This window comes from Brachycentrus maculatus, unplaced genomic scaffold (assembly GCF_059751285.1).
Source record: "Brachycentrus maculatus isolate JH-2025_06_01 unplaced genomic scaffold, ASM5975128v1 h1tg000147l, whole genome shotgun sequence".
Lineage (NCBI taxonomy): Eukaryota > Metazoa > Arthropoda > Insecta > Trichoptera > Brachycentridae > Brachycentrus > Brachycentrus maculatus.
In genome coordinates this window covers 580,380-592,845 of record NW_028280900.1, presented here as the reverse complement: position 1 = coordinate 592,845, position 12,466 = coordinate 580,380, and the positions used below count along the sequence as shown (strand labels likewise).

The following is a 12,466-nucleotide window of genomic DNA, read 5'->3' as shown; positions in this document are numbered from 1 at the left end:
CAATTATTGAACTTTTTACTGTGCAACAGATCTTTTTAGGTAAAACCTGAAGGTTTTTTCTCCATTTGAAAAATATTTAGTTTATTTAAAAAAATAATTAAACTATACCTTTTCTTCAAAATGCAAAAACAACACTTTCTGACCTGTAGCGGGTAAATATTAAGTTTAAAATATGCCTCTTTTGCTGGGATATAGTACATTTTCTGGACATTCCGAAAACATGCACAACTTAAAATTGACGATTTTTGATTTATGACGTTCTTGAAAGGAGTGAGCGATGTGTCTTACGAGCACATTAGGAGCGCTTCAAATCTAAAAGTGAAATTTCATGTTAAATTTTCGCACGACTTCGCATTTACGGTAGCTAGATACGTCCCTTCGGCGTAGTAATTCCGAAACGAGTGTTTCATTAGTCGGGTAGGCGCTGCTAGTTAGGTGGGCAGTAACTACCCGACACCTCGCAAGTTGTAAGGCAGTAGGTACTCCATGTATCCGAGCCATTTGTTCCGGAAGACCTCGGCTATATCAGCGCCGGCAACTGTAAACATTTGTCCGGTAAAGAGGATTCCCTTTATTGCTCCTGACTTCTCTCCCGTCTCTCCTCTCTCTCTCTCTCTCTCTTCCCCTCTCCCGTTCCTGGGCATTTACCAGCGGCAAACAATCTCCCGAAACAGATGGATTTTCTCCGCTTTAGTTATTTTTACGTTTTTTTTTACATCTCAACATTGATGAAGAACAATTTACTGATTTACTCATTTATTTTATTTTATATATTATACATACATTTCAATTCTCATCATATAATTACATAAAAAAAACATACATTTGGTTAGCGTGTTTAGCTACCGTTCTGGAGGTCCCGTGTTCGATTTCCATGGGTGGGGAGGTCAAATAAATATAAGTTTATTTACCCTGAAGTGCAGGAGTAATCACTTTGCCTTCGTGTTTAATAACAATCATTATTACACTGCGTTTACAAGATGCAGTGCCCTATGCACCATTGGTACCGGATGAGGGTTTGAAGAAGAATATATATAAACAATTTATTTATATATATATATATATATATATATATATATATATATATATATACACACACACTCGTATATATACCCTTATCCGTACCCGATGGTGCATAGAGCACTACGTTGTATTGAGGCAGTGTTATCTTGATCTTTACATACATGAAGGCTACTCCTGCGCTTCAGGGTTATATTAAATAAATATTTAGAGTGTAAAATCACTTATATTTATTTTAACCCCCCCTGGGAATCGAACCCGGGATGGTAACTAAACACGTTAACCATACCAATACAAAATAAATATATATGTATATGCATACAAAAATAAAACATTGGAATGCATAAAGTCAAGGTATGGATTTTCCACCTCTCTTTTAAGTAAAGAGTTGATTAGATGCTAAAAATTAAGGCGCATGCTATTTGTAACTCATTGAAAATATCGTGTCGTGTACGGGCAGCCATTACTCCACCCTCTTGTACCTTTTGCTTGTACTACGTCGACCATAAAGTGGCCTTCTTGCCTTCCCGCGAACACGTGTCGCTCGTGCTCGCTAATAATGGTGTGTTTAGACTGCTACTTAGCGATACATTGATATATAGTGGCTAGTATATCGCTCACTCCTTTCAAGAACGTCATAAATAAAAAAACTTGATTATTTAGGAGAACGTTTTTAAAGTTTAAAAATATAATACAATGTATTAAAAATAAATTACTAGCCACTTATTGAACTTTTTGCTGTGCAACAGATCTTTTTAGGTAAAACCTGAAGATTTTTTCGCCATTTGAAAAATATTTAGTATATTTAAAAAAATAGTTAAACAATACCATTTCTTCAAAATGCAAAAACAACACTTTCTGCCCTGTAGCGGGCAAATATTAAGTTAAAAGTATGCTTCTTTTGCTGGGATATAGTACATTTTTTGGGCATTCCGAAAAAATGCACCACTGAAAATTGACAATTTTTGATTTATGACGTTCTTGAAAGGAGTGAGCGATATAGTACGTATTACAGCTCCATACAAGTATCTTGATATAATGATCTCTTGACGTATCATAGTATTTGTACCTGTGACTGATATACTAGGAACACCTCTGTTCGCTAAACGTCGGTCTATAGTCGGAATTAATCCTGCGTGGCGGTGGCGATATCGCGACCACTAACATTTTCCAGGCAATAAACCGCCGTAAGTAGAGCGTCCCTTACACCCACCCATATAACCCTGGGATACTGTTTTTATATTATCAGTTTATTTTGTGGTTTGAAAACCTTATTCGGCTAGAGATATCTTCTTCTTCTTCTTAGTGTAGGCCTTGTGACCTGTTTTTGAGAGGAATTAGTCTCCTGCGACGTTGATTCCCAGCTGTCGATCCATCTTTTTGTTAGTCTAACCGGGAGGCGTCTACCTTGAGGTTGTCCTGTGCAGTGCAGGGAGTCTGGATGGTTCTCCTCACATGCCATTATCTTCTTTAAGAGCTATTTCTTCGCCGGGGTTCCTGTAGTAGGTACGGACAAATCCGCATAGGTTCATTTTTGTGTCATTTTGTGGTACGGACAAATTCGCAAAGGCCCATTTTTGTGTCATTTTGTGGTACGGAGAAATCCGCAAAGGCCCATTTTTGTGACCGTTTATGGTACGGACAAATCCGCAAAGGCCCATTTTTTGTGACCTTTTGTGGTACGGACAAATCCGCAAAGGCCCATTTTTGTGACCGTTTATGGTACGGACAAATCCGCAAAGGCCCATTTTTGTGACCTTTTGTGGTACGAACAAATCCACAATGGCCCATTTTTGTGCCCTTTTGTGGTACGGACAGATCCGCAAAGGTTTATTTTCGCTTAACTCCACAAAGGGTTAAGAAAGGGTTACGAGATGGTGTGTGGGCCATGCATTAAATATAAATCGCGCCGTCGAGTCACGAGCGCCCCATATGGCGCTCGCCGCCCACTTTTATGACCGCACCTCGCGCGTTTAATCTCGAACCACCCATTCCACCCGTACTTTTTTTTCATCCACACAAACCACCGTCTTGCCCCGACTTCCCTTGTGGTTTGAATTAGCTAAATGCGCGTCTTGAGGGATGGCACATCACGGCTTATTGCGAATTCATAATGAAGAATGATGGAAGTAGACCGAATGCAGGCGAGATGCGATCTCTCAGACGAATGTGCGGCAAAGTTTTGTATGTTAGATGTTCGAATGGTGAAAGAAGGGAAGATTTATTCATTTATTTATTAATATGGGAGTTGCATTTATTATTTACCTTCCTTATTATGTACAAGGTTTATAGATCATTCAATTGATTTTTGTTTCTTGTAACTAAATACACATCGCTCACTCCTTTCAAAAACGTCATAAATAAAAAAACGCGATTTTTCAGGAGAACGTTTTTAAAGTTTAAAAATATAATACAATGTATTAAAAATAAATATCAAGCCACTTATTGAACTTTTAACTGTGCAACAGATCTTTTAAGGAAAAACCTGAAGGTTTTTTCTCCATTTAAAAAATATTTAGTACATATAAAAAAATAACTTAATAATACATTTTCTTCAAATTGCAAAAACAACACTTTCTGCCCTGTAGCAGGTAAATATTAAGTTAAAAAATATGCCTCTTTTGTTGGAATATAGTAGATTTTCTGGGCATTCCGAAAACATGCACGACTGAAAATTGTCGATTTTTGATTTATGATGTTCTTGAAAGGAGTGAGCGACATATTTTATTTTTTAATCTGTATTGGGAAATAAGAGAATAATGCAAGGCTGAGATAAGCATTAACGATAAAATTAAGAAAGGTGTGTATAGATGGTTTGGACATATGGAACGAATGAGTGAGGAAAATCATTGAATCAAGAACAAACAATATTCGGATATTCTACATTCATGGATTTCCTCATATATTCTTTTCCATCTTACTCCTCATTGCTGAGGGTTGTGACCCTTGTGGAAGCAACGACTCTTCTCCAGTCATCCCTTGACTGCGCTGCACGTAGCGCTCCAACCACCGAGGTGCCTACTACTGCCTTAACTTGATCGGTCCATCGTGTGGTGATCTTCCTCTCCATCTTTTCCCCTCCATGCCACCAATCGCAACCAGTCGTTCCAGGCTATCCTCATTGCCACGCGCAACGTTTGCTCATACATATACATAATAATTACTTACATTACCAACTACTTCACTCAGTCGATTCAAATGCCCAAACCACCTCAACACCCTTACTTACAACATTTTGAGTGTGTCCAAATACTTGTTCACAATTCTGGATTATCTCCAATTAAAGGAGTTATTTTTATATTATTGTTTGACATCTCATAAAAGATGAAGAAGGATATAAAAGTCTGGGCATTTACGGAGCTGACGACCGTCATAGGCTGGTTTAATTGGTTTCTCATGTGTGTGATTATAATCCAGGATTCGGACCTCACATACTAATAAAAGAGTTTCTGCTCAATAAAAAAAGCTTATTTTCATCTCACCAATAGATGTCTAGTGATTCAAGAACAATGTTCCAAAATTGGTTTATATATATAGAACTTCCAAGAATTTGAGTAGTGTGGTTGTCAATAATGGGTAGAATTGGTGAATGTTACACGTGTGTAAAGTGATCACTTAAACCAGCCTATGACGGTCGTCAGCCCCGTAAATGCCCAGACATCCATATCCCTCTTCATCTTTGATGAGATGTCAAAAAATAATATGAAACTAACCCCTACTTACACCATAAATTATATTTTTTTTAAAACCCTTATCCGCACCCCAATGGTGCATAGGGCACTGTGTCATATAAACGCAGTGTTATTTTGATCGTTTACACATGAAGGAAGGGTGATCAGCCCTCCGCTTCAGGTACCAGTCCATGGTAATATTGAATAAATATTACAGTGAAAAAATCACTTATGTTTATTTTACCCCCCTTGGGAATCGAACTCGGGACCTCCAGAACGGTAGCCGAGCGTGCTGACCATTACACTACGGAGGCGGACAAAATTATAAATTATATTACTTGACCGTATTAAATGAACATTTTACCAACCCTGCACAACACCCATGAGACTTTAATAATTAATACAAATATGTTCAACTCGACCTATGGTTTACCGGAGGCTTTATACAATATTTTCACAAGATAAGCTGTTTTGAATAAAAGTAGGAAAACGATTACACAATAATACATTAAAGTTAATGTTCCCAGGTACTTTGGTAATACCTCGCTGTCACGCGACCCCCTTTCTGATGTGGCTAAACCAGTCGAATGATAATGTTTAGTTGACAATTTTAATAGAAATATTAAGCGTAAGTGACCATAAAGTAACCGGCATGTTTGCGTTTGAGAAATTTCACCCTTTTAATGGTACTTTTTGGATGTAAATTATGGTCACCAATGGCGGTGGCGGATTGTAATCTGGGGCAGTGGTTTTCAAAGTAGCGTGCGCAGAAAATTCTAGGCGGTAGGTACGTCACATTTCGGTTTGAAAATGTATGATGACATGAATATATGAAGAATGAAAAAAGACTGAAAGAATTTAAAAAATGAATGTTTTGAAGACGTACATATGTATGGTGTAAATTAAGTGTAAAAAATGTAGTTTGTATTAAATTCAATATAAGTTAACTAAAGAAGAAGAAAAACACATTTCTCTTCAAAATAGTATCGTCCATGCGAATTGAGCATATATTTTGTATTTTTAATTTAATTTTTACTTGGTATATACCACTATTTCTTCAAATATAATGTGAAACGTGTTTCGATGCATTCCGTATCATTTTCAAACACGGCAAATAAGTCTGAATTTTAGAGTTGTGTTTTTGGAACGTTGAAGGATGCTATTGTCTTTATTGGAATTATTTAAAATGTTTTTTTAAAATGATTTCTACAAAAACAATAGATTTTAAGATATAGTGGTATTTACTAGGTAAAACTCAAATAAAAATGGATAAATATTACCACAAAGTGACTGCCGAATCAAGTGATGAAAATATATTTTGTATTTTAAAAGCATTGTTAACTTTGTGGTATGTTAATAACACTCTTCTTATCATTCATCGTTCATTTTGTGTAATATCACTTGAAATCTCTCCTTCATGACTACCTGTTTTGGAATAACCATTCCCTTATCAGGGCAACTATAAACTAATAGTCTTTAAGTGAGTTTTTAAGTGGTATTACACAAAATGAACGATGAATGATAAAAAATAAGCATATTTTAGGTCAAATAATTATATTAATTTTCAACAGTCAAATTTACATTAAAATTATGTACAAGTAATTTTTCTATTTATATATTTATTGATTTGGTGTTTAATTTGTAGAACTCCATTTTAATTTCTGTTAGGGCCCTAACAAGGCGAAACAATTGTCACAGTATAATTTTTTATGTGTTTTTGTTAATAAAATACAACTTAGTAGACTCAAAACATCTGTGTTTGATTTAAAATAAATACATAAAGTAATTTTTCTATTACAATTTATGATTATTTTACACATTAGGGTACCTCCTATCGCTGAATTCTCCAAAAATCAATAACACAATTATATAAAGCATTTAAAAAATATATAACGAAAACATTTGAGTATCAGTGGTTACTAAAAAGTGTTCATTTACAGCAAAATAAAAAAATACCAGTTGTTTGTAGCATGTATTACTCAATTTTGGGTGCTTTTCCAAAAAAAAAATGGGGACGCCGTCAAAAAAGTTTGGTGATCGCTGATCTGGGGAAAGCCGAAGGAGGTACAGTAAAAATATTTGCTAATTGCTTTTTCTTTCTTTTTCATTGCAGAGAAATTCAATTTCACCCGGTGAAAGAGAAAAGTACAGACCGAGAAGCCCCCAAGAACAAGATGGACCGCACAAAAAGCTGAAAAAGGAAGAGAAAGATCTTGGTCATGTGAGTAGCAAACATTTTGTAGATACAGCAAATATTTATTTTATTTCATTTAAATTTCATGAATGCAGTCGAAATGCGATCTCTCAGAAGAATGCGCGACAAAACGATGTGTGCCAGATGTTCGGATAGTGAAATAAGGAAGGAATGCAAAGCTGAGATAAGCATTATCGATAAAATTAAGAAAGGTATGTTTAGAAGCAATGGATATGTAGAACGAATGAGTGAGGAAAGAACGGTAAAACAAATTTATGTGGCGAATGTAATTGGGAAAAGGAGCAGAGGAAGACCGAGAAAAACATGGCACCATCAGGTATGCCAAATACTTGAAAGTGGTCAGGTTAGGAGTCGGAATAATCGGCGGGTATGTATGTATGAGGAGATGCATGAACGTAGAAGAGGCGAAGAATGTTTGTAAAGACAGAGCGGGGGGGGCGTTCTATTCTCTCTGTCTACCCCTGCGGAAGCGGCGTGACGGTTAGTTAGTTTTATTTAAATTTCATCGTGTACAGACAATAAATAAGAACTCTTAATAAACGTCTAAGACATTACTATCATTAGAATCCTAACTGTCCATCAAACCTCCTCCCTTAGTTTTTCCCTCTACCTCCTTCCCTAAACTCCCTTTTTCCTTTGCCCTCCGTATTACCATCTTTTGTAACTCATGTTTTTTTTAAATGTCAATTTGTAGTTTATGTTTTTTAAATGTTTAGTACTATCTACCCTCTGCTTGCAAACAGCTATATATTGTATCAGACGTTTTGATCAATGTCACTAGTCTGTTTTTGGTTGGTTACTTAGTTTTTTTATGTGGTTGGTAATAGAAGCAAAGGAAGATCGAAGAAAGCTTGACACGATCAAGTATTTAAAATACTTGAATGCGGTGGATTGTGTGCAAAGACAGATTGGTGTAGATTTCTGTTCTCTCTGCCTACCCCTGCAGTGAACCGGCGCGATGGTTAGGTAGTTTAAATATATTACAAATATGCAGTTAAAAAAAGTCATACTACTTTTAAATTGATTGTAAAGAATTTTGGTATATTATTAACTTTTTACGGTCTGTTTTGCAAATTTGCATACTCACCGTACTTATTTCTTTATGTGATTTTCTGCACTGATTGTTCTAACAAGTGTATTATGGCAGAATTTGAGAGTTTTGCGTTTCTTTTACAGCAGAGTGATGGAGAGAAGTCGGACCAGGATCTGGTGGTTGACGATGCTTCCGAAGATCCGGTTTCCCCCCACAACGGAACGGCAAGTCCCCGAGAGAACGGAATCGACAAACTGCAACCCAAGAAGGAACACGTCGGACCACATAGCCCAAGGTAAATATGTTCACCTTTGTCTAAGTAAGAGTGATGATAAATTTGGTACATGGAAGCTTTATTTGTTAATCTGGTGCTTTCTTGTAGCTTTGTTTACAAGAATCTTATGAATTAGAGATACATGTTCTTGAATCTCATAAATTGGAGCTGTGTAGCGTGAATCTCTCGAATGTTTGGTGTTTTGGTATATTTTAAGCCCTGTTTAGCCACTTAACAGTCGAATTTTGGCAAGAAAATTCATTGGTGCAGGAAATCATCACCAAACAACTCGAAACAGGAACACTGCTCGGGTTAGTCAGTAAAAACCAATACATTTTAGCTCAAGATAATGTGTGTGGGTGATGGAGGACAAAGAAGACAGTGTGATTGTGTATCGTTTATTGAGGTTGTATACACAAGGTGTGGTCATAGACGAATCGCAGTTCTGGACGAAGGCCGGAGATCGATGATCGGTGTCTCGGTGTCGGTCGAAGAGAGGTACGAGAGTTCCGAGGTCGAGGAAGGTGCTGGTCGTAGAGGTTGTAACGGGAAATCGTGTTACTGGTGTAGAACTGAGATCTTGCTGGTAGCGTTCCTAGTGGAAAAATGAGAGGTTGATGCATGGGCTATACCCCGTTTATATGGTTCGGGAAGGCATTGTTCGATTTTTTACACGACATGAATGCAAAGTCCGAATTTCTAAACGTCTGCTGAAATGCCTACTCAACAACAGGTCACCGCTCTTGCAACAAATGTAATCCTTTTGTTTCCGGTCATCGTTCCACATGTATAATGCATTTTGCCTAACTAGGCTGTGTAACAACTGTGTGTTTTGAGAAATGTTTTGAGGGTATTGGCAATTGCTTTTATTCGATCCTCAAGTTGACTGACTCCACAACATAAATATATACTTGGCTCAATCAACACCACCAAGTTAGATTAGGATTTGCCTGAGCAGCACTTGGACTCATCAATGCAACACAAACTCCTTGCCCGACTCACACTCAGGATAAACTGGCAATTGATTAAAAGAATAATCTGATGTTATGTATGATTTAAATTCCTATGTTTTCGTTCTTCTTTCCCTTTTATCATCACCTCGATTGCGCATCGGTCACTGCATCAGATAGAAAGAGCTTTAATTTGATCGCTAATAACACGAAGACAATGTTTTTCCCGATTTTTCTGTAATTAAATAATTATGTGTTAACTATTTAAAAACATTAGTTAAATTTGAATTTGCAGGTCAGGAACATCGAGCAACGCTTCAACGCCCTCCACCAAGAAGCTGGACGGAGACAAGCCCACCACGCCCATATCCAAGTCAGTCACCCCCACGTCGGGGGGCTCTAGCGGCGGCGGGGGCGGCGCGGGGCCCGCGGGGCTCAAGCCGGCCCTGGGCAAGCCCCCCGCCCTCGCGCAGTACCCCTACCACCACCTCGCCGGGATGAATGGTCAGTATAGTAAGTCATCTGTTTTCTTGTCTTTTAATTAAGTCAGATGAACCTGTAGTTCCCCAATGAACTTAAGAAACAACACCGTATGTTGTAGGGACGGGAATCAATTTAAAAAATATCAGGTGGACCAAGAATTCAACCTTTTTTTGCTAAAATTACAAAATAGAGTCGCCAAGGTGTCTTATCTGGGGCATATCTTATATGGGCTTATAAGTTTGGGCTCTGTGGTAGGTTAGACCAGGGATTGTAATGACAACACTCATGATCAAAAATATTGAAATTTATTTACTTTAAATCGTTAGTACATTACACTAAGTTAGTTCCCGATGTCTACGGAGCACGAACAGTCCGAGGCATAGTTCGTGCCGGTCGTAGAGACGTGTCGCGGGTCGCGGTGTTGATGATCAACCGCGATCACTGGTCGAGGGCGGAGATGACTGCATCGACGTCTCGTGACGCCGCGCGTCGTCGGGCAGGTTGCCCTTCCGCTGGAGGACTCAGCTTGACTGTGTTCATCGCTTCTGGGGGCTCTGCCTCTTTATACCCTCCAGATCCTTTGTCTTCCTCCAGACGGTGCCTTATCTCCAGATGTTATTCGACCCCCTGGGACGAGAGCGTTGGTCGTTCCATTGTTCATAGGAATTTGTTCTTGGAATTCACCATTGTTATCTACAATGTGCAGCTGCTCTCGGTGTCTGGTGTCGTTTATCGCTTCTAGACGTAACATGATCTTTGAGGTGAAGCTAGGGTGAACTACACCACATAAGTATGAGCTATTATTGCACCTAATAAAGGGTGAACGAGGTTTGTGCAAAAGGCAGATCCGTATAGTCCATAAAATATGGTACAAATATGGTACGGTTTAAATGCCGGATAAGTGTACGATACAGGGAATGGATACTTATGAGACTTCATTCTGTGTCTCATGACTCATGTAAGACACGTTGTGACTTACATGAGTCATGTAGCGCACGACGTGTGGTAGAAGCTTCACTTTCTCGAAGTCTAGTAGTGGTCCTCCAAGGACGTGACTGAATGCATCACAGTTATAGAGCATGCGGATGGGGGTTTGGTTATTATTGTATGTGGTTAGTATCGCGGACTCTTGACTCACTTTCTGGGTTCAAACCCAGTCTACCACAATTTGATACTTATTTCTAATAAAAAGCTGCTTAGGCTCACAGAAATAGTATGGAATTGAAGTATTTTTGAAAATAATAAAAACAGAAATATTTCTATAATCAAAATGTAACTTTGCTTTAAAATCACTGTAAATATTTTATTTTAACTTAATTATAATGTCTACCAGTTTCAAAGCTAACCGCTTCTTTATCAAGACTGATTAATACTAATAATCAGTCTTGATAAAGAAGCGGTTAGCTTCGAAACCGGTAGACATTATAATTAAGTTAAAATAAAATATTTATAGTGATTTTAAGGCTAAGTTACATTTTTATTATAAAATGGAAAATCACAAAGTTAAATATAAATTATAGAAATATTTCTCTTAAAAAAAAGGGTACGGCCATTGCTACGACGGTATTACAATGATGTGTGTTTGCAGGTGCGGGTCACGCTGCCCATGAGCTGGCGGCGGCGTACGGGGGCGCGGGCGGGGGCGCCGGGGGGGTGCTGCACGGGGCGGGGCTCGCCCCCCCGTACCCCCCGCGCGCCGCGCTGCAGCCCTACGAGGCGCTCAGGGCGCCCATGGCCGCCATTCCGGGAGGAAAGCCGTAAGTATTCGGACAACTTTTCAGTTAAAACGTAAAAGCTTACTAGGATGTGAAGCGCATAGTAATATAATAACTAAGGTTATTTATTTGTCCATCACTGTGGTTTAATAGTTAGTGTGTTTAGCTACCTACCGTGCTGGAGGTCCCTGGTTCAATTCCCAGGGGGGGTGAAAATAGATATTAGTAATTTTCTTCTTACTATTATCCTCACCCGATGGTGCATAGGGCACTGCATCATATAAACGAAGTGTTATCTTGACCGTTACACATGAAGGAAAGGTGATCAGCCCTCCGCATCAGGCACAAGTCCTGGGCAGTATTGAATAAATATTAGAGTGAAAAAATCACTTATATTTATTTGACCCCCCCTGAGAATCGAACCCAGAACGGACCGGGACCTCCAGAACGGTAGCCGAGCATGCTGACCTACGAAGACGGACACAATAATAATAACTAAGGTTATTTATTTGTCCGCCTCCTTTGTTTATTGGTTAGCGTGTTATGCTACCGTGCTGGCGGTCTCGGGTTTGATTCCCAGGGGGGGTCAAATAAATATAAGTGATTTTTTCACTCTAATATTTATTCAATACTGCCCAGGAATGGTGCCTGATGCGGAGGGCTGATCACTTTTCTTTCATGTGTTGACAGTCAGATGATAGGAGCACCAAATCTCTGTTCCGAGCTGCAGCATCTAAAGTGAAGATAGCCATGATGATCGCCGATCTTCGTTAGAAGTGGCACAGAAAAAAGAAGTACCGTATATATCAAAAATAAATTAATGTATAATTTTTCGTTGCAGCGCTTATTCTTTTCACGTGACGGCCGATGGGCAGATGCAGCCGGTACCCTTCCCCACGGACGCCCTCATTGGGCCGGGGATACCTAGGCACGCCCGCCAGATCAACACGCTCTCCCACGGGGAGGTGGTCTGCGCCGTCACCATCTCCAACCCCACCAAGTACGTCTACACCGGCGGCAAGGGCTGCGTCAAGGTGTGGGACATCTCCCAGCCCGGCTGCAAGAGCCCCGTCTCCCAGCTGGACTGCCTGGTGAGTCACTCATT

General features: G+C 39.1%; 1 protein-coding gene across 2 annotated transcripts in view; it reads left to right on the top strand.

The window, feature by feature from the left end:
* LOC148308797 (protein groucho-like) overlaps positions 1-12,466 on the top strand; it is a 273,991-nt gene that overhangs the window by 251,127 nt on the left and 10,398 nt on the right. Inside the window, exons 9-13 of one of the 2 annotated variants that reach the window (XM_088261036.1) lie at positions 6,805-6,912; positions 8,083-8,234; positions 9,459-9,676; positions 11,235-11,403; positions 12,203-12,452. In XM_088261036.1, coding sequence (XP_088117162.1) covers positions 6,805-6,912; positions 8,083-8,234; positions 9,459-9,676; positions 11,235-11,403; positions 12,203-12,452 — 897 coding nt within the window. The remainder of the gene's footprint in view (positions 1-6,804; positions 6,913-8,082; positions 8,235-9,458; positions 9,677-11,234; positions 11,404-12,202; positions 12,453-12,466) is intronic. The other variant, XM_088261037.1, reaches the window with a different exon arrangement.